Source organism: Panicum hallii, chromosome 4 (assembly GCF_002211085.1).
Source record: "Panicum hallii strain FIL2 chromosome 4, PHallii_v3.1, whole genome shotgun sequence".
Lineage (NCBI taxonomy): Eukaryota > Viridiplantae > Streptophyta > Magnoliopsida > Poales > Poaceae > Panicum > Panicum hallii.
The window spans coordinates 4,433,347-4,456,388 of record NC_038045.1 but is presented as its reverse complement, the minus strand read 5'-3'; the positions used below and the strand labels follow the sequence as shown (position 1 = coordinate 4,456,388).

Below are 23,042 nucleotides of genomic sequence, written 5' to 3'. Positions count from 1 at the left end.
CAAACCCTAAGACAGTACAAGAATCGTGAGTTTAGGAAATTTTAGAGCCTCCAATGACCGCTAGTCTGATTTTTGTCCTCACTGAACAATGTAAAACAACGGTCATCTTTTAGACCCGGGCTCAATAAAATGAAAAGGTGATTTTGCTCTAGTGCAGCGTAGGCATGGTATGTATATTGCTACATAGATACCGGCGTGGTAGCACAATCACTAATCATCATATTTATTTAGTGGGATCCATATGTAAGTCTTCTCATCATCTTCCACCCCGCATGCCACCCCCCATCCCCACCCTCATTTCTTTACTTTAGCTCAGTTGATTAGATTTTTTATCTGTCTATCTGGATTCGAGTTTCCAACTAGCACGGATACTTATATTTTCAGATAATTATTAGCTTTTATCCAGTGATTTCATCGACCTCAAGATTTGCCGACTCTTCGATGTTTTTTAGGGATATGATGTTTTTTGCGACATGGACTTGTCTTAAAATTACGTATTTTACATGAAAATATAAAATAGAAATAATTAAATTTGTTGATAAAAATAGAAGTAACTAAGTGAGAGATGATGCTAATAACTACAAAAAAGGCATGATATAATACATGCTCTAGTAAACGTTTGAGCCCAAAAGACCGCACAGGGCTGAAACAACATTGCCGAGTCCCATATAATGGGCCGAGAACCCAAAGGCTGCAAAGTGGACCTCCACACCGACTGAGCCTTTCTCTTTTTTGCAAAGTTCGTTGTGCATTTCCAGTTCGTTTTCTTATAGAACCGTGTAATTACACGGCTAGTTTTGGAAATGCATCCATACAACATGAATGGAACTTTTTTTAAAGAACCATTGTATCTACATTTGCTGAATTGAAGCAGAAGCACCGATTAATCTATGCCATTCTAATCTGATATCACAATTAAACAAATGGAAACTACGCTGCTAGTTTTGGAATTCTGTACAACTCAAATCTTTTAGAAAGGAAATAATTAATAGCTGCATCTAAAATTCCAAGGTTGCAGCAGGTACTTATTAATCCAATTTGATATCACATAAAACACTGCAATTATGCGCGAATCACATCCATATTTACTATACAAGCCAAATGTTTTGAAAGGAAATAGTTGTATCTACAGTTGCAGCTTATGCACTGATTAAATCTATACCATTCCAATTTGACATCACATTTAAACATTCTCTTTTTTTGTACAAGCAATCATACAGATTTATTTTGCAGGCTGAATTTATGCTTCCTCAGGGTAGCTGACAATATTTAATCTCATGCAAAAAATGAGCTTATGCACGAATGAACATGCAAGAATGGAATCCGTGCGCATGCTGAAAAGTCTTGTAATTGAATAGTGTCTAGAAAAAATTACAGCTGCCTAAAACAAGGAAAGAAATATTAACAGAGCCCCTAGCCAAAGATCGAGGAAACCAAACACACACAACATTCACCATCGGCCTGAATAGTTCAACAAAAGAGATGCATGGCATTAGCAGTAACCTTCAAATTATTCTTCCCTGCAGCAAACATACCCTATTAATTATCCTTCGATTTAAATCCTACAGTTTCCTTCCTCGAGTTATTTGTCTCGCCTACCGACTCGATTACGCTGCTGAAACGTACGTAGAAGAAAGGAGAAAAAGAAAACCGAATCCTACAGTTGCTCCAGATCGATGGCATGAGCTGCTGCTGCTGCTTCGTTCTCTGCATCGATGTCTCACTGCATACCAACCATGTAGCTTGTGGCAGTGCCCGGTTGATGGAGATCAGACGGTGTAGTTATGTTGGATGGTGTCGATGTCCAGCCCCTTGAGCTTCACCACCGACTCCACGTGGCCTTTTAGCGTGTGCAGCTCCCTTAGCCTGCACGAATAACAATCATCAGGATGCATCTTGTTCATGGCCATGGCTAGCTTCGCCAGCAGGAGAGGTCGAACGTACCTGGCGATCTCGGCGCGGCGCTTGGCCTGCTCGGCGATCTCGGAGAGCTCGATGAAGTCGTTGGTGTTGTCGGTGTTGAAGAGCCCCGACGCCTCGGGCTGCTGCAGGCCGTGCAGCGACCGCTGCGCGATGGCCCACTGCGCCTCCCGCTTGCTCTTGCCGTAGTCGAGCTCGTTGGCGAAGGCCGTCTTGTTGTCGAAGACGTTGTTCCACTGCTTGCCGCTGAGAAAGTAGCGGATGGCGAACTTGAAGACGTCGAGCGGGAAGAAGGTGACGATGGTGAAGAGCCAGATGACGGCGCCCCAGCCCCAGCCGATGCCCTTGATCCGCGCGAACGGCCACTCCGCGTACACGGCGATCAGCGTCGCCACCAGCTGCGCGGCGAGGAAGGCGGCCACCAGGAGCAGGCCCGGCCGCTCCACGAAGAACCAACTCCGGGCGCGCGTCACGAAGATGAGCGCCTGGCTGATGATGCTCACCTGGAGGTACACCGCCGCCATCAGCTCCTCCGTGCTGTCGCCGATGTGCCGCACCCCGAACGTATTCTGCGCGTGCAAATTAATTAGGGGAGAGAGAGGGTGAGTTGATTTTCGAGAGGAGATCGAATAGATCGATCGATCGAGTAGCGGAGTAGGCAAGGCACCGTGAAGAAGGAGGTGTCGCGGACGGCCCAGAAGAAGAGGACGGTGGCGAGCGCCAGGTAGGTGCCGAGCACGACGCCGGTGGCGAAGATCTCCTGGAGGCGCCAGGCGTCGGGCATGGGGGACGGCTTCACGCGGTCCTTGGAGATGGTCATGATGGTGCCGTCGTTGAGCACGGCGATGATGAGCACCATGAAGGGCGCGAAGTCGAACCGCCAGATGAGCGCCAGGAGCAGGAAGCCCAGCACCACCCGGATGGTGATGGACACGGCGTAGATGGTGTAGTTCTTCATCCGCTGGAAGATGGCGCGGCTGGTCAGCACTGCGCTGATGATGACGCTCAGCCCGGGCTCCGTGAGCACGATGTCCGACGCGCCGCGCGCCGCGTCCGTCGCGTCCGCCACCGCGATCCCGATGTCCGCCTTCTTCAGCGCCGGCGCGTCGTTCACGCCGTCGCCCGTCATCCCGCAGATGTGCTTCCGCTCCTGCAGCCGCCGCACGATCTCGTACTTGTGCTCCGGGAACACGCCCGCGAACCCGTCCGCCTTCTCGATCAGCTCGTCCACTGGGAGCCCGCCCGTGTCGCCGTCCTTGAGCAGGGAGCTGGACGGGTACATGTTGGTGCCCATGCCCAGCCGCCGCCCCGTCTCCTTGCCGATCGCCAGCTGGTCGCCGGTGATCATCTTCACGTTCACGCCCAGGTTCAGCGCGCGGCGGATGGTCTCGGCGCTGTCGTGCCGCGGCGGGTCGAACAGCGGGAGCACGGCCAGGAACTGCCACGGGCTGCCCGGCGCGTCCTTGTTGCACTCGGGGACCCGCTGCCGCGCCACCGCCAGCGACCGCAGCCCGCGGTCGGCGAACTTGGCGATGATGGCGTGCACCCGCCGGCTCAGGTCCTCCCGGAGCCGGCACAGATCGATGATCTGCTCCGGCGCGCCCTTGCTGATGCGGTGCCATGTCCCGTCGGAGTCGATGTAGGTGATGGCCGTGCGCTTGTCGACGGGGTTGAACGGCATGAAGTGCACCTCCTGGATGCCGGCACGGGCCTGTGGAAAATGTCCATGATGACTCGTGAGATCAGTTTGTGAATCGACATGGTTGGCCTGAAGCAAAACCCAGTGGTTTACGAGTGCTTACCTCCCTGGGGTCGGCGAGCATTCCGACGATGGACGCGTCGATGGCGTCTTGGTTCTCGGTTCTCGAAGCTCGAGCTGCGTACAGGACCACGGTGTCCTTGTCCAGATCCTTCACGAACGGCTGAAAACCAAAGACACATTTGTTTGGTCACTCAGCGTCAGCATTTTTTTTCTGATCTACTTAGATTCTGTTTACATGTCAAACCCACAAGAAAAAAAAAACTGATGTGCACCTCGATCATGTTCTTGTCGACGGTGAGCTTGTTGAGGGTGAGCGTGCCGGTCTTGTCGCTGCAGAGCACGTCCATGCCGGCCATCTCCTCGATGGCCGTCATGCGCTTGGTGATGGCGCCCTGCTGCGAGAGCCGGTGCGACCCGATGGCCATGGTCACCGAGAGCACGGTCGGCATGGCGATAGGGATGCCGCCGATGAGGAGCACGAGCAGGTTGTCGATGCCGTCGCGGTACTGCCGGTGCTGGATCGGGTACATGACGATGACCTCGATCAGCATCCCGACCCCGATGGAGCAGATGCAGAAGTTCCCGATCGCCGTCAGCACCTGAACGCCGATCAACGCCATGAACAACGCGTGAGCCGGGCACGCGCACGAACACGAGCTGCTAGTGCCTGCACGGGGTCGGGAGTTGTGATGGGACCTTCTGGAAGTGGCCGACGTTGTTGGTGCTGTCGACGAGGTGGGCAGCCTTGCCGAAGAAGGTGTGGACGCCGGTGGCGATGACGATGGCCTCGATCTCGCCCTGCTTGCAGGTGGAGCCGGAGTAGATGCTGTCGCCGGGCATCTTGTTGACGGGGAGCGACTCGCCGGTGAGCGCCGACTGGTCGATCTTGAGCGGGTCTCCGTCCATCAGCCGCGCGTCCGCCGGGATGATATCGCCGAGCTTGATGCTGATGATGTCGCCGGGCACCAGGATCGCCGCGTCCTGCTCCGACCACTTGCCGTCCCTCAGCACCTGCGCGGGCCGATCCACGATTTCCGTCAGAGACACGCTGCATGCGGAACGCCTCCAAAAAAATTAAAAAAATTCACTGGATCACAGGCGGCTCGTGGGCGGGCGTGCCTTGGTCTGGGGGGCGAGGCTGGCCATGAGGGCGGCGGCGGCGTTGCCGGCGTTGTTCTCCTCGATGAAGCTGATCGTGGAGTTGATGAAGAGCAGCGTGACGATCCCGACGAAGTCCTGCCAGTCCGGCGGCCTCCCCTGCACACACACCCGTCATTCACTGCACGCGAATTATTACAAGTCCCGCACGCTCCACGCCGAGGCGTTGCGGGACAGCCAAGGTGAGTGCGGCACAATCCTTGAACCGCTTGCTTCCCTTCTTAAATGCATCGGCAGAGCTCTTGCCTAGTTTTTTTTTAAAAAAAAGTGCGGCGGCGCGCGTACGTACCCCTCCGTTGGCGAGGACGATGGCCATGATGGCGGCGGCCTCCATGACCCAGGAGAGCGGGTTCCACATGAACCCCAGGAACTTGAGCAGCTTGCTCTCCTGCAGAATTCACGCATCATTCGTGAGATCTAGGCTTGAAGAAGGATCGTCACACGGATCGATCGCGAATCGACGGGTTCTAGATCAGATAGAGGAATGGACGGGACGGGACGGGACGGGACCGGACCGGACCTTCTTCTCCTCGAGCTTGTTGGGGCCGAAGATCTGGAGCCGGCTGGCGCCATCGTTGGAGGTGAGCCCGTGCGGCGAGGACTTGAGGACGGCGAACACCTCCTGGATCGGGATGCTCTCCTGCAAACACACACGCACACAAACACGGCACGATTAGCACATTCGAAGAAACGGCATGCGGGAGGAGGAGAGACGGAGGAGGAGCTGGGGACTGACGAGGTCGACGTTCTCGTTCTTGAGATCCTCGAGCGACGCCATGGTGGCGCGGCGCGGCGTGGATCTCAGACACTGGCGGGGCGGGCGGGCGAGCGAGCTAGGCCGTGTGGTCTCAGGCTCGCCGGTGCAGCGCCGAGCTAGCTGATGAGGCGCTCTGGAGACTCGCTCAAGGTCCGGGGTGAAAGAGTGGTTGTGGGGTGAGAAGGCGGCAAGAAATAAGGGGGGTCGCAACTGCCCGTTCCAAGAAGGCCCCCGGTATTACGGGAGGGGATCCTGCCGGCCACCGCTGTGGTTTACATGCCGGCCGAATCGCATGAAGGCGCTTCCTTTATTTCTTCTTCTTTGCGAGACAAAACAAAACTTATATATATATTTGCTAATTAACCTTCTTCGTATATACAGGGGCGGATCTAGGACCCGGGCCTGGGGCTGCAGCCCGGGTCCTGCCCAAAAGCTCCCTTGCATGTGGTGACTATCCTCACAGCTAAAGGAAAAAAAAAATGGCTCAAGAGACCAGCACTAGCCCAGACACGGAGGCACCAGGATGCTTGCTGAGCAGCTCTGTTGGCTTCCGTTGCCTTAGTGTTCTTTTCGATGGAGAAAGATTGGCAAGTTCAGCCCGGGACCTAGGACTATTCTGGCTCCGCCCCTGCATATATACATACATAAGAGGAAGAATATCGATTAGAGTTTCTATGTAGGTGAAGAGGGTACCCTTAACAAAGGCCATGCTGGAAAAAAAAGAAGAAAAAAAGTGATGAGACACAACAGCCTTGGTTGACCATGTTGATAGATGGCTGTGCTTGGGTAAGGTGGAGGTTAGACCGTTAGAGAGTTCCATGACTTTGTGAAGGCAGCATATTCCGTAGGGTTACAATGAGGACGGCAGCAGCTGCTACTACCAGTAGAAGGGCAAAGGATGCATGGCACGGCCATGTGGCCTTGACTCTTTCCACCCCTTTTGTTTTGCTTTGCCTCTCATAGCATCTGTGCAATGCCTTTTTCATATAGAGCCGTCATTACTTCGCTGTTTAATGTAACTGGTAGCACTCCTGTAGTTTTTTTAAGAGGGAGAAATTAGCCAAATCTAGAGTTGAGAAAGAAGGTAGGAGAGTATTCTAGGGTAATAGCTTTATGCATTTCCTATGGTGTTAAGAAAGGAATCGAGGATAGCTATGTGGATCGTTAGTAGGATTAATTATTACAAACAATGTTATATGGAAAACATTTTCTCCTTTGTTAATATCCTGTTGTGCAATGATACTACTCAAGAGGAGGAAGATTAATCAGTAGAAACTATCGTTAGCCATATAGAAAAAGGCTGCCCACATTGAGAATAAAGTAACAAAACATAATATTATCACTTTCATAGAATGTCGCATTTAACATACAATGCTTGTACAAGCGCGCACACACTTTACCATTAAGGCATATTCATATGGGCAGGCAGCCAAGATTCGTGGTTAGTCATATGTCCACAATAATCCAGTCCACAGAGTGAAATGCCTCCACTTGGTACATTTACACTTACAGAATAAGCAATTAAGCATCGAATAGAGGAGTATCATTAACAATAAGCCCCAGAAAATGAATTTTACATGTCTATACTAGATGGTGGTTTCCCTGGCATGATTCTTACTACATAAATGGTATGAGGAAATACTCGGCGTAGAATAACTGCAAACCAACAAAAAAGCAGAGCATTAGACACAAACATCTCAACATAGTGCCACTTATCTATAAAATTTTTTCATTAAAATGATGGAACATATTGTAAAAATACAACTTACACACCTTCCAAATGAACATGTAAAATGGTGTGATGCATGTCTTATTTGCGATGTCAAATTGTCGTGCTCTCTGCCAAAGCACAAAAGCAAGCAAGCCATGGCCAAACACCTGAACAATTTTGTAGACTGCTGAAGTCAAATAGAAAGACAAACCTTATACCTTTTTATTAAAAGAAGCCTAAGATATCACTTACAGTGGCAATCTTTTGATACAGATTTGGAGATGATGCTCCTAGCAAAATTGCAGCCGCATATGCTGTCATGAGCATATTAATGCAGAGCCTATACACCTGAAGCATGATAAGCAAATATTAATTTTGCACAGTTTGTAGACCTTAGCTTGTTTAAGTTGAATAGGCATATTCTTACTTTCTGTTGACCTAACCGTACACTCAAAGATTGAATGCCGAAATCTCTGTCTCCATCAACATCAGGGATATCCTAAAAGTTCATAAACAAAGGGAGCAGAATTGATCATTGAATTTTGGATATCTTGGTTCCTGGATACCACAGGTCATAATGGATATTCACCTTGAATAGAGCTATTACTGCAGAGAAGCAACACATAAACAATGTTGCAAACACAACGGACCTTGTTGGCGCGAATGGCCTCTTCAGAATATGTTGCTGCATCAGGCATAAAACCAAATGAACAAGGAAGCATTTATTTGCAGTTCAGTGGGCATATATGTCAATAGTGCTTGTACCTGCATGTGTGTAAAGAAAGCTAATTGAACCAATATAGCCCTCACAACAAGTATGCAGGATGCAGCGAGAAAGGGATGTCGCTTCCATCGGAGCAGTGGAACCTGAAAAGTAGCAAAAAGAAATCAAACTGAAAGAAGTGAAACAAATATATATATTATGAAACTACACCTTACAGAAGTATGAATTACTTACATCTATAGAGTAGGCACTTCCAAGAAGGAAGCTGACAAGCAAGGCACACATCAATGGAGAAGATTTGGATCTTATTCCAATGCTAATGCTCTGACAAATGGAAAAGAAAGTGAAAAATGTATATACGCATATTTTAGGCACATTATAGTAGACGGTTATTCAATTTCTGTGTTGAGCCAATAGCATACCATGACCAAGAATGCCACAACTAACGATACTCCAGTTGTCACTGAAAACTCCCCAGAAGCCAATGGGAGAGTTGGCTTATTGACCTTTAAAACAAGCATAAGTTGTTCTGGATAATACAATCAGTAATGTTGGATAATATGATGTAGATTCATGAAAACTTACCTTGTCAATTTCAATGTCAAACAGCTGATTCAGCCCTACTACATAAATGTTCATGCATAAAGCGGAGGCTAAAGCCTGTATATGAGAAGTCAAAGTGTCAAGTGAAAATGGTATGCATAACTCAAAAAGAGAAGGCACATGTGTGCTCTAAGTATATCATTCATAAGAGTATGATACCTCAAGAAATCCCCATAGAACTGTGACACTTAAATCATCTAGGCTCTTCATTGGTAGGAGGGACACTGAAGTAATGCCTAGTATCTGGTACAAGGTCCATATATAAGAGGAAGAGCGGGGTATTATGCATATACAGAATGGCAGCATCCACTTCAAATAAGAGATGCTAGAGCTCACAGTGCCAATGATTGTGTGGGGCCGACAAAACCAATAGAAAGCTCTCAGTTTCTTGGTGACTTCTATTCCAATTTCCTCAAACTGATCGATAGTGAAATGATGTTGAGGATGAGTTGCTGCATTGCATCTGAGTTTGAGGACTGAAGAATGTCTGCATTGTGTCCCTGTAGGTCTCGTAGGACTAGCACCATGTAGAGTGGCATTTAGTATTTATACTATATGAACATGAATAGAGTAACACTGCCGTTTGGAATCAAAACAATAATGTCAACAAGACGCTAACAAACCACATATTAAGGCATATCACTTGACGTTGCCCGTGGCATGCTGAAGCTTCCACGCATAATGGACCTGCAATTTGTGGAATGAAAGACAAATGTTTAGAATGTTATCCTTGCGAAAAAATTGTGAGCAAAATATTCAGTAATAGTGGCGTGTGCAAGGGACCAATTTATTTCAAGTTCTGTTTAAAAAAACTTGTAGTTGTCTATTGGTGTATATTGAATCGTAGAAGGGATGCCAAATAGATAGATAAATAGTTAAATCAGAATAGTGGACCAGAGAATAGTTGAGCCACGTTACATGTCTATCTACGTCTCATATCAAGACTTTTTTTTCAGTACCCTATGATATATAACTCATTTAGTACAGTGTTATATCTTACCATCTTTTCAATCATCAAACTGATCACTTGTTTTGCTCAAAACCACACGATAAATTTACGAGTATCACTAATATTTAGGATTTTATTTAGGAGGTTATGTTCTCAGCAAAATTTCTCAAGGGGACTGGAAATGAAAATTAACTCCCACTGAATAGAAATGGGACCGGGAAGCCAGGACCCGGGGTCCTTCGATAACTCTCTCTTACTCAGATACCTGAAGAAATCAAATGACCACAAGTAAAAGGAACTTTTATGCGGCTCATTAAGCCATAGTTCGGTTATGTGACCTCGTTCTCTGTCAATCTCCAGAAGAACTGAACATACTGTACCTGTCCATGAGAATTTCCTCTCTCCCAATCCGAACCGAGCCATCTCGGTCATCCCGTTCCTATGATCTGCATACATCACAGCACAGAATTGCCCATCACCACGCATCAATCTCAATCCCCACAACGTCGTACGCGCTGAGATTTTATCAAATCAAGCCGAGACCAACAGGACACATCGAAGTGAAGAAAAAAAAATGAAAAGAAAAGAGAATCGTCAGAAACTGCACAGTTGCTTGTGGACAGCCGCAACGTGTGACGATGCGTCGCCGGCGGCCGCGAGGTCGGCGCCTCCATCGGTCGTCGCCGCCACAGGGGAGGAACGAAGGACTCGCCCGGCCGCCCGCCCTTCTCCAGCCTATACGGCGGCGGCGGAAGCGGAATGCGAGGTGTAGACGCGTTGGGTTGGCAGGCAGGCAGGCAGGCAGAGGCAGGCTATTGAAGGCCGCTGCTGCGGGACTGGCTGGCCGACTGGGAGTGGGACGACGACGAAGCCTGCAGCCAAGAGCCGCCGGTGGCGGCGCGTCGCGAATCTGGGCGCACGCCCGCCTCGTCTTCGCAGCGCATGCAGCGCAACCAGGGCGTGCCAAGTGTCGGCAGCGAAGGTTTACCGAGGCGGCGGCGATGCGAAAACGTGATTTGCCAGCGTCTGGCAATGTACAAAAAATATTCTCAGAGGTACACTGAGTCGCCGACGCTTGGATGGAATGTAGGTAGGTAGGTTCCTAGGTTACCTTCCGATGCGTCGTATCACGTCGTAACAGGTAGGTATCACCGGTAAAGTTCGAGCTTGTGATGTGCCACGGTATAAAGTTTCAAGTTTGTGAAGGCATCGGTTTAATTTTGCCTCTACAAGATTGCAAGGAAAGGAACCAAATGGTTGAACTGTTTATCGTTTATCGTTTAGAATAACACAATCTCCTGGTGCGCCAGCAATGTCATCTGGTCATCGTTCATGTACTGTCTGTTCTTCGGTAACAACAGTAGTAAGCGAACACGCACGATTCACACATTTCTGGACCGTACTTCTATCGGATGGACGTCGTTCTTCTGGGAAAAAAAAATGGACGCGATCTGATTCACCTGATCACCTCGCCGGTCGCAAGGAATTTGTAATACTATTGGGCCAAACAAAGCCCACAGTCCTCTACCTGCGTGAGGCCTAAACGAATGGCCCAATTAATCCACCAACGCTGCAAACGGCCCACTCGATGCAAGCCCGCCGCACCCAACGGCCCGCTCGATGCAAGCCCGCTGCACCCAACGGCTCGCTGCTATCTATCCTCGCCATCCGCCCGCAGCCTATCCAAAATCCGCAGACCGGAGCGGCAGCGAGAGAAGCCATGGCGCTGTCCCTCTCCCTCGCGCGCGCCGCGCCCCTCGCCGTCTCCGCGGGCGCCGGGGCCAGGAGGCTCCCTGCCGCCAGCCTCGCCTTCCCGCCCAAGTCCTTCTTCGGCGCGCCGCTCGCCGCCACCGCCGCCTCCGTCACGTCGCCGCTCCCGCGCAAGCCGGCCACCTCCACCTCGCTCGCGGTCGTCGCGGCCGGGAAGAAGGGGTACAAGATGAAGACCCACAAGGTGACCCCCTTGCTTCCTTTCTAGCTCCTTATCGCTTGCCGTGACGAGCCTCCGGGTCCTCTAGGAATTTTTTTTGCTGAATCGGTTTCGACCGCTGCTGTGTCTGTGCGTTGTGTCGTGAAGGCGTCGGCGAAGCGGTTCCGGGTGACGGGGAGGGGCAAGATCGTGCGGCGGTGCGCCGGGAAGCAGCACCTGCTCGGCAAGAAGAACACCAAGCGCAAGAAGAGGCTCTCCAAGATGGTATGCTTCTGTTCCTCCTCTCTAATGCAGACCAAATTTTGTTCAGGTGCTTAAGTCGTATAGGCGGTTTAGCTGCGAATACAAATTACGGCTGGTTCGTACCCTTGAATTGGATGCTAATTTGGGCTGTCGATGCCATTAGCGCAATTTGCTCCCATACTGTAATTGCTCGACAGCTTTTATCGTGGTCATGTGCTCTCGTAATTTGGGATGCTTCATTTGCTAATATATGGAGTTAGCTCATGCTCGGTGTCTCCTTAGGAGGCTGAATCTGCTCGTTGATCCTCAGATGTAATCTTGGTATGTGGACAAATTGATGGCATATCAAGCTCTCTCGGCAACGATTGCTTTTGTTTGTAATAACATTGGTGTTGTGATAAGGAGCGGTTTTACTTTCGGAATGTTGAGCAATAAACATGCCATATTTTGAGAGGGGTAGAGGGATGGCCGATTGGGGTGTGTGTTGCTGAGAGTGGGGGAAGGAGGTATTTTGTATATTACTGGATCATAAAATGAAATTAAAATGTGATAAATCAAGAAATTACCTCTCCTGGAGTTCGTATAATATTAGAAAGACAAGGTGGAGGTTCAAGAGGTTATGGCCTTATATGGGTAATCAGGTATAAGCAGACATATGAAATTTCTAATTTTGCTCCAATATACTTGGGGTGTACTGCCCTGAATTGGGGCATCAGGTTCTTCCATTTTGGTGTTCTATTAATAATTTGCAAATGCATCAAGGATTTAAGGATCTTAGGACTTTGGCTGCTGTAGAATTTGGTGGTGTCATTCCTATGGATCCACGATTTTCCACTAGTCTGCCTTTAGTCAATGTGTGCTTTTGTTAAGTGAAATGTGACACATTAGGGAGGTGCATTTCTTTTTTGAGATTAAGTCCAGTTTTCCCAATCCTTCACCCCCTGATCCTAACAGTCTACTGTGCCGCTCCGCACATACTTGGGAGTCAATGTTGGGCAATTTAGCGCCCATGGTGCTAGCCAAAGTTTCTCCTTTTTAGGCCAGAGAATATCATTAACCTCTTGCCATACAGTTGCCAGTCATATTGGTGTACTACTGAAACTGTGGCAATTTCGCTAGGAGTCCAAACTCGATATTTTTGCTGCAACATCATTTTACATATCATCTAAGAGAACACTGCTATATTTCTTGCAGGTCCAAGTAAACAAAAGTGACTACGACAATGTGACAGGCGCACTGCCCTACCTCAAAGTGAATAGGAAAGCAGACTGAGTTCTTCGTGGTCTTGAAAAGCCATTCTGTTTCATTCCACCAACCTGTAATTTTGTGTATCTTCTGCTGTATTTCCTTTCAAATATGGAGGCCGTAATTCATTTCAAGAAAGCATAAACAACTCTTCGTATCAACAGAGTGCACTGCTAGTTGTAGTTGTTTTTGGTTGCAAATTTTTGCAAAGAGGACTGGCACGTGGCACTCGAGCCAGATCTTAGTAACCTGTTGTGGATCTAAATAGTGTCCTGTATTGAATCTAAAGCTGAAGGTGGTTTCATCTGTATTGGCTGCCAAAATGTGGCCACCTTTTCCTTTACCAGTTTGATAATCAAGTTGAAGCAATTGGAAAAATGGCACTAGAACTGTCACTTGTGCAAAGGTAAAAAGCATCGGCAAATTTGTAAATACCCCATCACATTTTGGTGGACACCAATGTTTCGAACATAGAATCTCTAAACTTCTAATGGATATGCAACTTTGCGAGTTTATTATTGATGGTTGAAGATCCTTATATTTCCATTTAGAAATTTAATTAATTTGTGTTGAAATGTAGTGTGGTCTTAACTCTCAAAGAAAAATATGAGATGTTGTAGACAATTTTACATCAAGTAGAATAGGACGAAGAGAGTAACCAATTTTAACTTTTCGTAGTTTTCCAAATACAGCTTTGCCCATTGTTTCTCTAGCTATGTGACCTCATTCTTGTTTCGATACTTATTAATTAAGCTTTGATAATAGCAATCTGAGAATAAGATTTGTACAAATCCAGTATGTAGTAATATTTTCATCAATTGTTTTTGGGGGAAAAGAGAGAAGGGAGGGGCCCTGTTCATTATAGAGGAATTGAGCTCCATGCTGAAGGATGATAGCTCATTCTATTAATTCTATAGGCAGATTTTCTGCTTAATGAAAATAAGACTGAATCACAATAATTTAATTTCATGATTGATCTTGGAGTAGACTTTATCGAATACACTACTGTAGTAATCCCAACATTTCCTTTGATGGTAGAAATTAACATGCTGCTTCATCTCCATTGCCAAAGTTCATAAAATCATGTACCTGTATTACCTGTGGTTCTAAATAGGGTAGTTCTATATCATTCGTTATTGCTTTCGAGAACATTGAACGATTATTTGTATCTCTAAGCTGTACAAGAAGGTTGACTTACAGATACACAATTCAAATATCTATCCCTGTCATTTCAAAAATGTTATTTCTATGTTGCTATAGATGACAACCGAGCATACTCTTACTTATTACCAATACAAATATTTTATACACCAAAAAACCAACATGATAAACATTTCATTGCCTCTAAGAAGTCCATGCAATTACCCTTTTTTTCTCTAAAAGAGGTTCAGGACTTGCTCATTCACACATGCACATATAGAAGGTCAAGCGGATTAGATATTAGAGATGGACTGGATGAATAAATTCATATATTATAATTCAGTTATTCTCTGTAAAAAAAATCAAAATGCACATTAGGACTTGAGAATGACACTAAACTCCAATTAGATACAGATCAACTTGCTTGCTAACCATCATTAATGATTTTGAAGCTACTAGCAGAAAAGATTTTTTCATCGAGATTCCCCTTGCAAAATCCTCCACTACTGATTTGGAGAAAATTTAGACACTATATTATGTATATGCCTATATTTTCTTTGAGCTATAGCAGTAAGTATTTTATCCTAAAGATGGTAGGAATTAACCTACCTTTTTATCTCCATGGACAGAATTCAATGGATCATGTACTCGAGCTGTATTACCTAGCCGTGGTTAATTTGAAATAGGGTAGGATATCTCATCTTTATCCGTCTCGAGAACATTCAATCTTAGCTACACAACATGAGTGACTCGTCACTATTAATTCGAATACCCACAACGTTCCTACCGTTACCGTTACCAATGACATAAACAACATCTGCATATTCCTACTGTTACTGATACGAGTATGCTACACACCAACAAACTGATATAGTAATCATTATGTTCGTTGCCTCCACATATAGCTCATGCAATAACCGCTTTTTGCCGAAAAAGGGTAATAAGGACTATCTCATCCCACCATATGAGGTCGAACATATTAGACATCAAATGAACTGGGTGATTTATGAATAATTCGTAGCTTTCATTCAGATTTTTCATGTGCAAGACATCAAAGACATGATTTACAAAATTACACCGAAACAATATGAAGAACCTTTATAGGCATTCATACAAAAATAATTTAAAATATTTTTTACTCTTTCTCTTTTTATAAAAAATCCTTTGACTTGTGGTTTAAAACCAGAGAAATTCATGGGCGGTTCTTCTCTGGTTTCCATCCAGTAGTAACTGAACCATAGTCATAAACTTAGAAAAGACGAGCAAGGCCAGCACACTGGTGATAGAACCATAACATAACTGAAGTCAGGAATTAATGACAGGAGAATCCCACACCAGGATGAACACCTTGCATCTTTGCAGCCCCATGGTTTGGATCCGCCGTCCCCCAATCCTACTACTATAAATCCCCCTTCCTGCTGCTGCATTGTTCTTCACCTCAAGTTCTTCTCACTCCCTTCTTCACTCTCATATCCTCGTGTTGCTCCAGGAGGTTCTTGGACGGAAGCCATTGCAGCAGATAAGAAAGGTCGAATCTTCTTGGGTTTGGGGTGTTTTCCTAGGTGTTCTCAGATTTTTTGCAAGATGTTTGGTGGTCTGCGGCTGCTTTCTTGTTGTTGATCATCGTGTTTGTTTTGATGGAGGAAGAGATAATGGACGTGAACCTGTTCCCCGCGGGGCTGCGCGTGCTCGCCGTCGACGATGACCGCACCGGCTTCTTGATCCTAGAGAGACAGCTACAGCTTTGCAACTACAACTGCGGTGAGCATTTTTGCCTTCTTATTGGCCGCCACTATTCCCCCAGTTCCATTATGATCGACTGATTGAGGTCGAGGACGTACAGATGATGATTTCTTTTTTGGGTGCTTTCCTCTTTTTTGTTGGAATTCTTGTGACAGTGACAACAGTGACGGAGGCGGAGACGGCGCTGGACATGCTCAGGGAGAGGAAGGGCAGGGATGACCAGTTCGACGTGGTTATCAGTGACGTTTTCATGCCCGGCATTGACGGCTTCAAGCTCCTCGAGCTCATCAGCCTGGAGATGGTCATCAGTAAAGCCTTGCTCAAACTCACATACCATTTTTGTGCTTGCCAATCCTTCCATGCTTCTTAGAGTAGCAATCATGAGGAGTAGAAGTAGTGCTTGTTTTATATTATGATTTGAAAGATACATTGAATAGAACGTAACAGGCTGCATGCGATATCCGGTAGACCTATTGATAGTGAATGTTCAGGTTGATAGGTGCTTTTTTTTTAAAAAAGGATTTCCCTGCTTTTATATAAAGCATATAAAGTTTTTCTTACTTCTTACAGACCTTACCAGCACTGGGGGTACCAGTTTTAGCCACAACACATAAGAACAAAGGAGTTTTTCACAACTCTCCAGCAGTCCAGCTAAGCGACTACTAATTAACAAACTACCAACCCTGCCAGAAAGAGAAAACTCTTAAGCTTTTTAAAAGATCTCCTCCTGAGTCGATTCGTTGATCCGTAGCAGCAGGCGCTCCACCCATCATTGCACGCATGCGCACTGCTTCTGGATCTCCAGTTTCTCTCGATCAACTTCCTTCAGCATCAGCCACCACCTCTGCAGACTGCAAGTAAGACAGTATTTTGAACAAAGGTTCAGACTGCGATCTCAGAAAACGGAAATTCTCCTTTGCGCATAGGGGCCGGTGCCCAACCCAACGTCTTTAGCTTCTGTTAGCAGAGAGAGATCATAGGTCCCACATGCTAAAAAGTATTCCTATTCTACAATGCTGGACTGCTAGCTCATCACTCAGTATCCTGATTTGATATTTCTACTCAAATCAAATCCAATAGACAACATTGTAAATTGAAATGTGTATAGATGATCCATTTTTTAATTCAAGAAATATCTTATGACCTGAATGGTTTCTTGCTTTGTGTCTATAAAATAGATTCTAACCTAATGATGTGACTTTTTTATTCAAGAAGTATGTTTGGGCCTGAATGATTTCTTGGTCTTTTATCAAGAAAGCTGCTGCCAGATCGAGGTGATCTTACCTCTGGTGCACTTTGAAACAAAATGAAAAAAAAAGTTCCAATGAAAACAGCATCTGCTTGTAGGCTGAAACGATTGATAGCATTCTTTTATTTTTCTATAAAGTACAGATGAAGTTTATTTTTTCGAAGAGTATATGCGAAGTTAGACTGATCTAGTATTTGTGGAAAGCTAACCACACTGATTTGACCATGAATCCAAAGTCTATCCAAAGCGATTCATATTCTAATTTGGCATTGAAACATGATTCAATGTGACAAGAGGAGCAGATTGTCGTCGTTGCAGCTGTCATTGATTTTACTGCCGGTTTGCTGCTATCACATGGAGTATTGAGGAGAAAAAGATAGCCAAATCTAAATCCAAATCAAATCCAACGATTAAATATTCTAGTTGTTCACCTTATCTGGCAACATATATTATGCTCGCTGGATACGCTAGATAAATTCCTGCCCTCCATCTCCACGCTCGGCGCCCCCGCATACCATGGCAACGTTCCAGCAGGCCCCTTGCGCTAGGCCCGTGGACACCGGCTCCAGCATGCAAAGCTTCACCGCGCTCCTCTGAGCCGACCGGTGCGCGGCATACCGGCAGCAGTCGCCGGGAGGGTCCTACCGCTTTGCACTCCATCACTAGTTAAAGGATTAAAGCAGTGTGCCTAGAATCTAGACCCGCACCTGGACTAGCAACAGCTACAGCTGAGCATGGCTCACCCCATCATGCCTGGCCTAGTTGCTGCAGCAGCAGCCGCCGCCGCAACAGCTCGTCCATGGCGGCAAAAACGGTGCTGCCGAGAGTAGCAGCCGGAGGTAGGAGATGAGCCCGTCCAGGCATCTTTCGGGATGTTGAAAGGAAAAAGGCCAAGCAGAAAATGAGAAAGTATTGTTTCACCCGTGAACATGTCAGCATCCCATATTCTCACGCCGTGAGCTACCGACCTACCGTCAACATCTTTTGATCAATCTCCACCACTAGAATTCATACCGGCGGTGAACAACGTGGGTGGGCACATGCCCGTGTGCGCAAAAAAAAACACACTCCTCAGAAAGCCCCTTCTATAGAACATTTATTTCTCACATTCCAGAGCCCCCATAAAATGAAAGTAAAAAATAAACAGCTTGTATTGGTAATTATTAGCCACCCCCACAGGCAACAAGTTTTCTAAGAAGTCTCGCATATTATTTGGGACTCTCTCCCACCCCAGAGCCTTCTTAAAACACATCCTAGAGAAGCACTACGCCAGAAGCCCTAATCTGAGACGCGCCCTAGGCAAAATGCTAGACGCGCAGTGGTCGCGTCCCGCATTACCGTGTCGCAGATTAAAAAGTAATCTGAGACGAGCCTCACACGCGTCTCAGATTACCAGAATGCAAGACGCGCCTCAATTACGGCGCGTCTCTCCTTGGCTTCACACAGGCTTCCCTGAGAGCCAAATGCGAGACGCGCTCTTGTTTAGGCGGGTCTCGCATTAGTCAAATATGGGAGACGCGCCTCACTTACGGCGCGTCTCGCCTTGGCTTTACACAGGCGCCCCTGGGAGCCAAATGAGAGACGCGCTCTACGTTAGGCGGGTCTCGCATTAGTCACAGATGCGAGATGCGCCTCACTTACGGCACGTCTCGCCTTGGCTTGACACAGGCGCCCCTGGGAGCCTAATGAGAGTCGCGGCCTAAGCGAGGCGCGTCTTGCATTAGTCTACCTCCAACAGGGATCTTTTTTTTCCCCAGCTGCATCCTGGAACTAGCCAGGATTTGGCAGCTGCAATCAAATACCTGCAAAAGATTTCAATTCACAGAATTCACCGCAATCATCGCACGCATCCATACAATTCACACAGTGCGATACACACAAGGAAAGATAGTATTATATAACACATGTACAATCAATTAGCAACAATGATCGATAAGAACAATAGAGTACATGCAAAGCAAGTCTCTCAATCTAGCTCAATGTCGCCTGCCGTGCTATCGTGAATGGAACTCCCCCTTTGTGTTGATCACCTCCATCATGAGGAACCCCGCTAGCCTCTCTCGGATATCCTTCACGTTACCAATCGTCGTTTGATTGAAATAATCATCTTCGTCCTTCGAAATATAATTACAAGCAGTTAGAATACAAGATGAAGACAAATATTTTTTAATTAGAACACGTGATAATTCTTACCGTGAAATCCGATTTCTCTGCAACTAGAAGCATGTTGTGGCAAACATAGAACCCACATGAGTTACCCGAGGGTTGCCGTGTGCACTACATGTCAAAGATAGATAGAAATTAGCATTTTGCGACACTTAGAACCAAGAAAACATCGTAATAGTAAAGCGATTTAGTTATAGTAGTTACCGTCCACGCGGTGTGATGTGTAAACGCAGCTTGACGTTGCTCTTTGTATCCTTCTTTGGCCCTAAGATGCCTGTCAAGAGACCTAAACACAGACATCCGGATGTTATATTACAAATGCTTCTGAAATGGGCAAATGATAAAAAACTAAAGCAAACAACAAACTTACTCGTCAAGGATTGAGATGACTAGAGAATAATCACGTATCTGAGACGCGCCCGACTCATCTGATGGAATGCTCGAGTCAAGGTAGAAGACTTGCTTGCTCCTGACATTGATGATGAGTGTAACTCAATGGTTGCCTGGGTTGTACGGCACCACAATGTGCTCCTTGTCAGCAGGTACTCGCATGCACTTCACCAAGTACCTAACCAAGTTGAAATGGAAACAAGCGGTTTCATGTGTTAAATGGAAACAAGTGACTACATGTGGCTACAAGTTGAAATGAAAACAAGTTTAATTGTTGCATGTGCGCACCTGACCAAGCTATCTCTATCTGAATTCATAAATGTCACCGTCATTAGCTGTGGGTCAATGTACCCACATTTCTTTCCGGTTCGACGCCTTGTCTCTTGTTGCATGTGTCTACACGATCCATATGAATTGAAATAGAAACGACTTAAATTGTTGAACGTATATCAAATGCATTGAAATGGAAACAAGTCTCAATCGACTTACAATGCAAAGCACCGAATGAGAGAAAGATCCAAAGCGTCGAGGTTGAAAAGGTCAAACAAATCGCTCCAGGCAACAATAAAGATGTTGCCTTTGCCCTCAAGCTGCAGAAAGTGCCGCTCTTCGAATGACACCATGATTTTCTCGGCTTGATTGACATTTTGCATGTAGTATTTGTGCAGGTCCACACAATATTGACCTGCTGCCCGAAGCTCAGAGACACTAAGCAAGGCCTTTCCAACCCTGTACTTTGGATTTTCAGAAGTGTAAGCCCTTGTGACCGGTTGTTTTATCTGCTCCACCTTTTTCTTACCCTCTGAGATCTCCCGCTTCGTCGCCATCGGCCTACTCTGCTTCTTCCTCACAGGATTAGCCTTGCTTGGCTTCTTGGGAGCGGTAGCTGGCTCTGTCGGAACAGGTGGAGGGGGGGTAACCTGAGGCTGAGTAGGGACAGGAGGATGCGGATCCGGTAACGCTTCCCGTGTATCCGGCAGCTGTGGGCATGGCTCAGAAAACGTCGGTGGCACTGCAGCACTCTGTGGCTGAGGTTGACTGGTCGGTACTGAATCTGCATCTGCTGGATCAATATGAATACCAGCTCTCCGCCACTGAACCCTTCTCGCAACTGCATCCCGCAAAGTGGTGGTCATGTCATCTGGTGGCACCTCCAGCTTGATATTCTTAGCAAACTCATGCACGTAGTCAATCTTGACCACAGCACAATCAGCCCTGACCTGCAACAACAACAACAACAACAAAGCCTTTAAATCTCAAGCAAGTTGTTCATACCAAAAGAAAAAAAAACAAAAAGAAATAGGAGAAAAGAAAAGAGAGGCAAAGACCAATGCACTGACCTGGACACCTTCAAGCTGGGACATACCGGGATACACAAGCCCGTTCCCGACCTCCATGAAAGATGAATCTCCAACCAGCTGCACGAGAAGACTGCATCGGGTCGGACGAGCCAAGCCATCTATCGTATCCGGCTCCACTGATGTAGGCACAATTGCCCTCTCTGTCCCTCTACTCTGAGAAGCACCCGCTGCAGTACAAGCGAAGCTGTCCCTTCTCTCTTCACTCATCGTACTCCCCAGCAAATCAGGGAATGACAATCCCTGAGACTCGAAGATGGTCTTTAGCTTTCCAAACATCTTCACCGTCACCTGAGACTCGATATCACTCTTTAGCTCTCCATACATCTCCATCTTCACCTGCTTTTTGATCTCATCTATGTCAACCTTTGATGAGGAGTCTCGAGTCCGCTTCCGGTATCTGCCTTTGTGTTCAGGGAACCCCTCCTTCCAGGTCAACTGACTGGAAACACCACGGACACGACCCCGTTGCTCACGGGTTCCCAAAGCCCTGGTGAGCGCATCAAACTCCCTCTCTCCTTCATTTGAACCTTGGCTGCTCTCTATCAAAGCCCTTTGAGCAACTTCCTCAGCGCTCGTGCTGTAGAAATTGATATTGGCATCCTCCGTGAGCTTTGACCTAGCACGCATAAATGGTGCCAGCCGTCCCTCAAACGATTCATAGGGATTCTCAATGCCCCTCTCTGCCAGCATCTCATCCTCGTGCTCCCACTTGCGTTGCTTTCCAGCATATCCCGCTGAGACAAGGTGGTGGTCAAGCTCGTTCCGCGCTCGGAGACCCCGAAAATACTCACTTGACTGTTGGAACTCGGGAGTATTCCACTTATGAACAAGCTCGTCCCAGGCTTCTTTGGTCAAGTCCGCATACTTGTCAAAAGGGTTCTCTTTCTTCTTCCAACACTTTAAAAGCCTGCACGACAAAACAATAAATCTGCATAAGTGACAGTAGATAATGAAAAAATATTAGTAAATGACAATAGTAAGTGACAACACTTTACTTGTTCTTGTAGCTCCTCCAGGCTTTAGAGATGATCTTCATAGCATGCTTCGTAGCCTTATCGTGCAACTCTATCGGATATTCAACATAGAGTTGAATATTGTTTTCGAAGATTCTCTTTTTGTCGTCCCAAGACAAGTCATCGAAATGTTCCAAGGTGAGTGGCACCCTTTGCCGGGCAGTGAGGCCACAAACCCGTGCTAATCTCACCAAGATTGACGGGTCTTCGGGTGCTGCCTCAGAATTGAGCTGGCCACAACTTTTCACATCTGATGGCCACCTTGTCTGGGACCTTTTCTTTCTGCCAGCACCAGACGTGCTAGCTCCTGACTGTGACCGTGCCGGCCGTCCTGATGATGCTCTGTCATCTGTAGGTAGCTGCACACTGTCCGGACCACTGGACATCGTGCTACACGAGAAAGGAAAAAAAAACAGATACAACCATAGAGTAAACGCTCCAAATCAGATAGAACCATAGAGTAACCGCATGAATCCCATACCTAGGCCTAGACATGCTTAATGCTTTAGTGATACATATTCTCGCAAAGTAATCTCCATTTTTTGAAATATATGACTTAATCTTTGGTCATTAACCGCTCCTTTTTTTATTTGGCTAGGTTGGTCTCTTTTTGCTCTTGATAATCTGATTTGTTTTCAATTCTGTGTACCAAAACAAACTATGTGTGTCCATGGAAGATGTTTCTTGCCTCATACATCCATATGTAGGGTATCAACACTGACTAATTAGAAAGGGGGAAAGCTCACCTACGGCGGCAGTGGACGACGCTACGGTGGCTTGGGGCGGCGCCGCGGGGCCGGGGACGACGGCGCGACGGCTCGGGGAAGGCTCGACGGTGGCGGCACTCGCGGGGACGGGAGCTCGGGCCCGGGGGGCGCCGATAGCGCCGAGCGGCGCTGCGGGGCCGGGGACGACGGCCGCGAGGGAGTGACGGTCTGGCTCAACGACGACGGGCGGCGCGAGAGGACGGCGCGGCGG

General features: G+C 47.1%; 3 protein-coding genes across 4 annotated transcripts; 1 reads left to right on the top strand and 2 right to left on the bottom strand.

Moving 5' to 3' along the window:
* Positions 1-1,769: 1,769 nt before the first annotated feature.
* Positions 1,770-5,624, bottom strand: LOC112889057 (plasma membrane ATPase 4-like). 2 transcript variants are annotated; one of them, XM_025955536.1, is made up of 10 exons: positions 5,577-5,624; positions 5,361-5,480; positions 5,130-5,228; positions 4,802-4,939; positions 4,379-4,693; positions 3,955-4,281; positions 3,723-3,842; positions 2,588-3,631; positions 1,945-2,489; positions 1,770-1,866 (listed from the first exon to the last, which is right to left on the bottom strand). In XM_025955536.1, the coding sequence occupies exons 1-10, from the start codon at positions 5,616-5,618 to the stop codon at positions 1,770-1,772; spliced, it is 2,847 nt and encodes a 948-aa protein (XP_025811321.1). In that variant the 5' UTR covers positions 5,619-5,624. The 2 variants fall into 2 exon arrangements, with proteins under 2 accessions (XP_025811321.1, XP_025811322.1); XM_025955537.1 differs by lacking the exon at positions 5,577-5,624 and having other exon boundaries at positions 5,118-5,228; positions 5,361-5,453.
* A 1,533-nt stretch (positions 5,625-7,157) lies between these two features.
* On the bottom strand, positions 7,158-10,007 carry LOC112889148 (homogentisate geranylgeranyltransferase, chloroplastic-like). Its single transcript, XM_025955639.1, has 12 exons — positions 9,965-10,007; positions 8,972-9,087; positions 8,795-8,878; positions 8,618-8,692; positions 8,455-8,538; positions 8,267-8,356; positions 8,074-8,175; positions 7,898-7,993; positions 7,736-7,807; positions 7,561-7,656; positions 7,371-7,475; positions 7,158-7,253 (listed from the first exon to the last, which is right to left on the bottom strand). The coding sequence occupies exons 1-12, from the start codon at positions 10,005-10,007 to the stop codon at positions 7,215-7,217; spliced, it is 1,002 nt and encodes a 333-aa protein (XP_025811424.1). The 3' UTR covers positions 7,158-7,214.
* A 1,253-nt stretch (positions 10,008-11,260) lies between these two features.
* Positions 11,261-13,345, top strand: LOC112888513 (50S ribosomal protein L35, chloroplastic). The gene is made up of 3 exons (XM_025954740.1): positions 11,261-11,538; positions 11,662-11,778; positions 12,952-13,345. Exons 1-3 carry the CDS (start codon positions 11,305-11,307, stop codon positions 13,027-13,029), a joined length of 429 nt encoding a protein of 142 aa, XP_025810525.1. The 5' UTR covers positions 11,261-11,304; the 3' UTR covers positions 13,030-13,345.
* The last annotated feature ends 9,697 nt before the right edge of the window (positions 13,346-23,042 follow it).

Coding starts and splice junctions, on each gene's coding strand:
- LOC112889057 (XM_025955536.1), bottom strand. CDS start 5,618: ATGGCGTCGCTCGAGGATCTCAAGAACGAGAACGTCGACCTC. Junction 5,481..5,576: donor AGAACGAGAACGTCGACCTC/GTCAGTCCCCAG, acceptor GTGTGTTTGCAG/GAGAGCATCCCGATCCAGGA. Junction 4,940..5,129: donor TCGTCCTCGCCAACGGAGGG/GTACGTACGCGC, acceptor GTGTGTGTGCAG/GGGAGGCCGCCGGACTGGCA.
- LOC112889148 (XM_025955639.1), bottom strand. CDS start 10,007: ATGGCTCGGTTCGGATTGGGAGAGAGGAAATTCTCATGGACAG. Junction 8,693..8,794: donor TTCTATGGGGATTTCTTGAG/GTATCATACTCT, acceptor TCTCATATACAG/GCTTTAGCCTCCGCTTTATG. Junction 7,994..8,073: donor CTTTCTTTACACACATGCAG/GTACAAGCACTA, acceptor TGCCTGATGCAG/CAACATATTCTGAAGAGGCC.
- LOC112888513 (XM_025954740.1), top strand. CDS start 11,305: ATGGCGCTGTCCCTCTCCCTCGCGCGCGCCGCGCCCCTCGCCGTCTCC. Junction 11,539..11,661: donor ACAAGATGAAGACCCACAAG/GTGACCCCCTTG, acceptor TGTGTCGTGAAG/GCGTCGGCGAAGCGGTTCCG. Junction 11,779..12,951: donor AGAAGAGGCTCTCCAAGATG/GTATGCTTCTGT, acceptor TATTTCTTGCAG/GTCCAAGTAAACAAAAGTGA.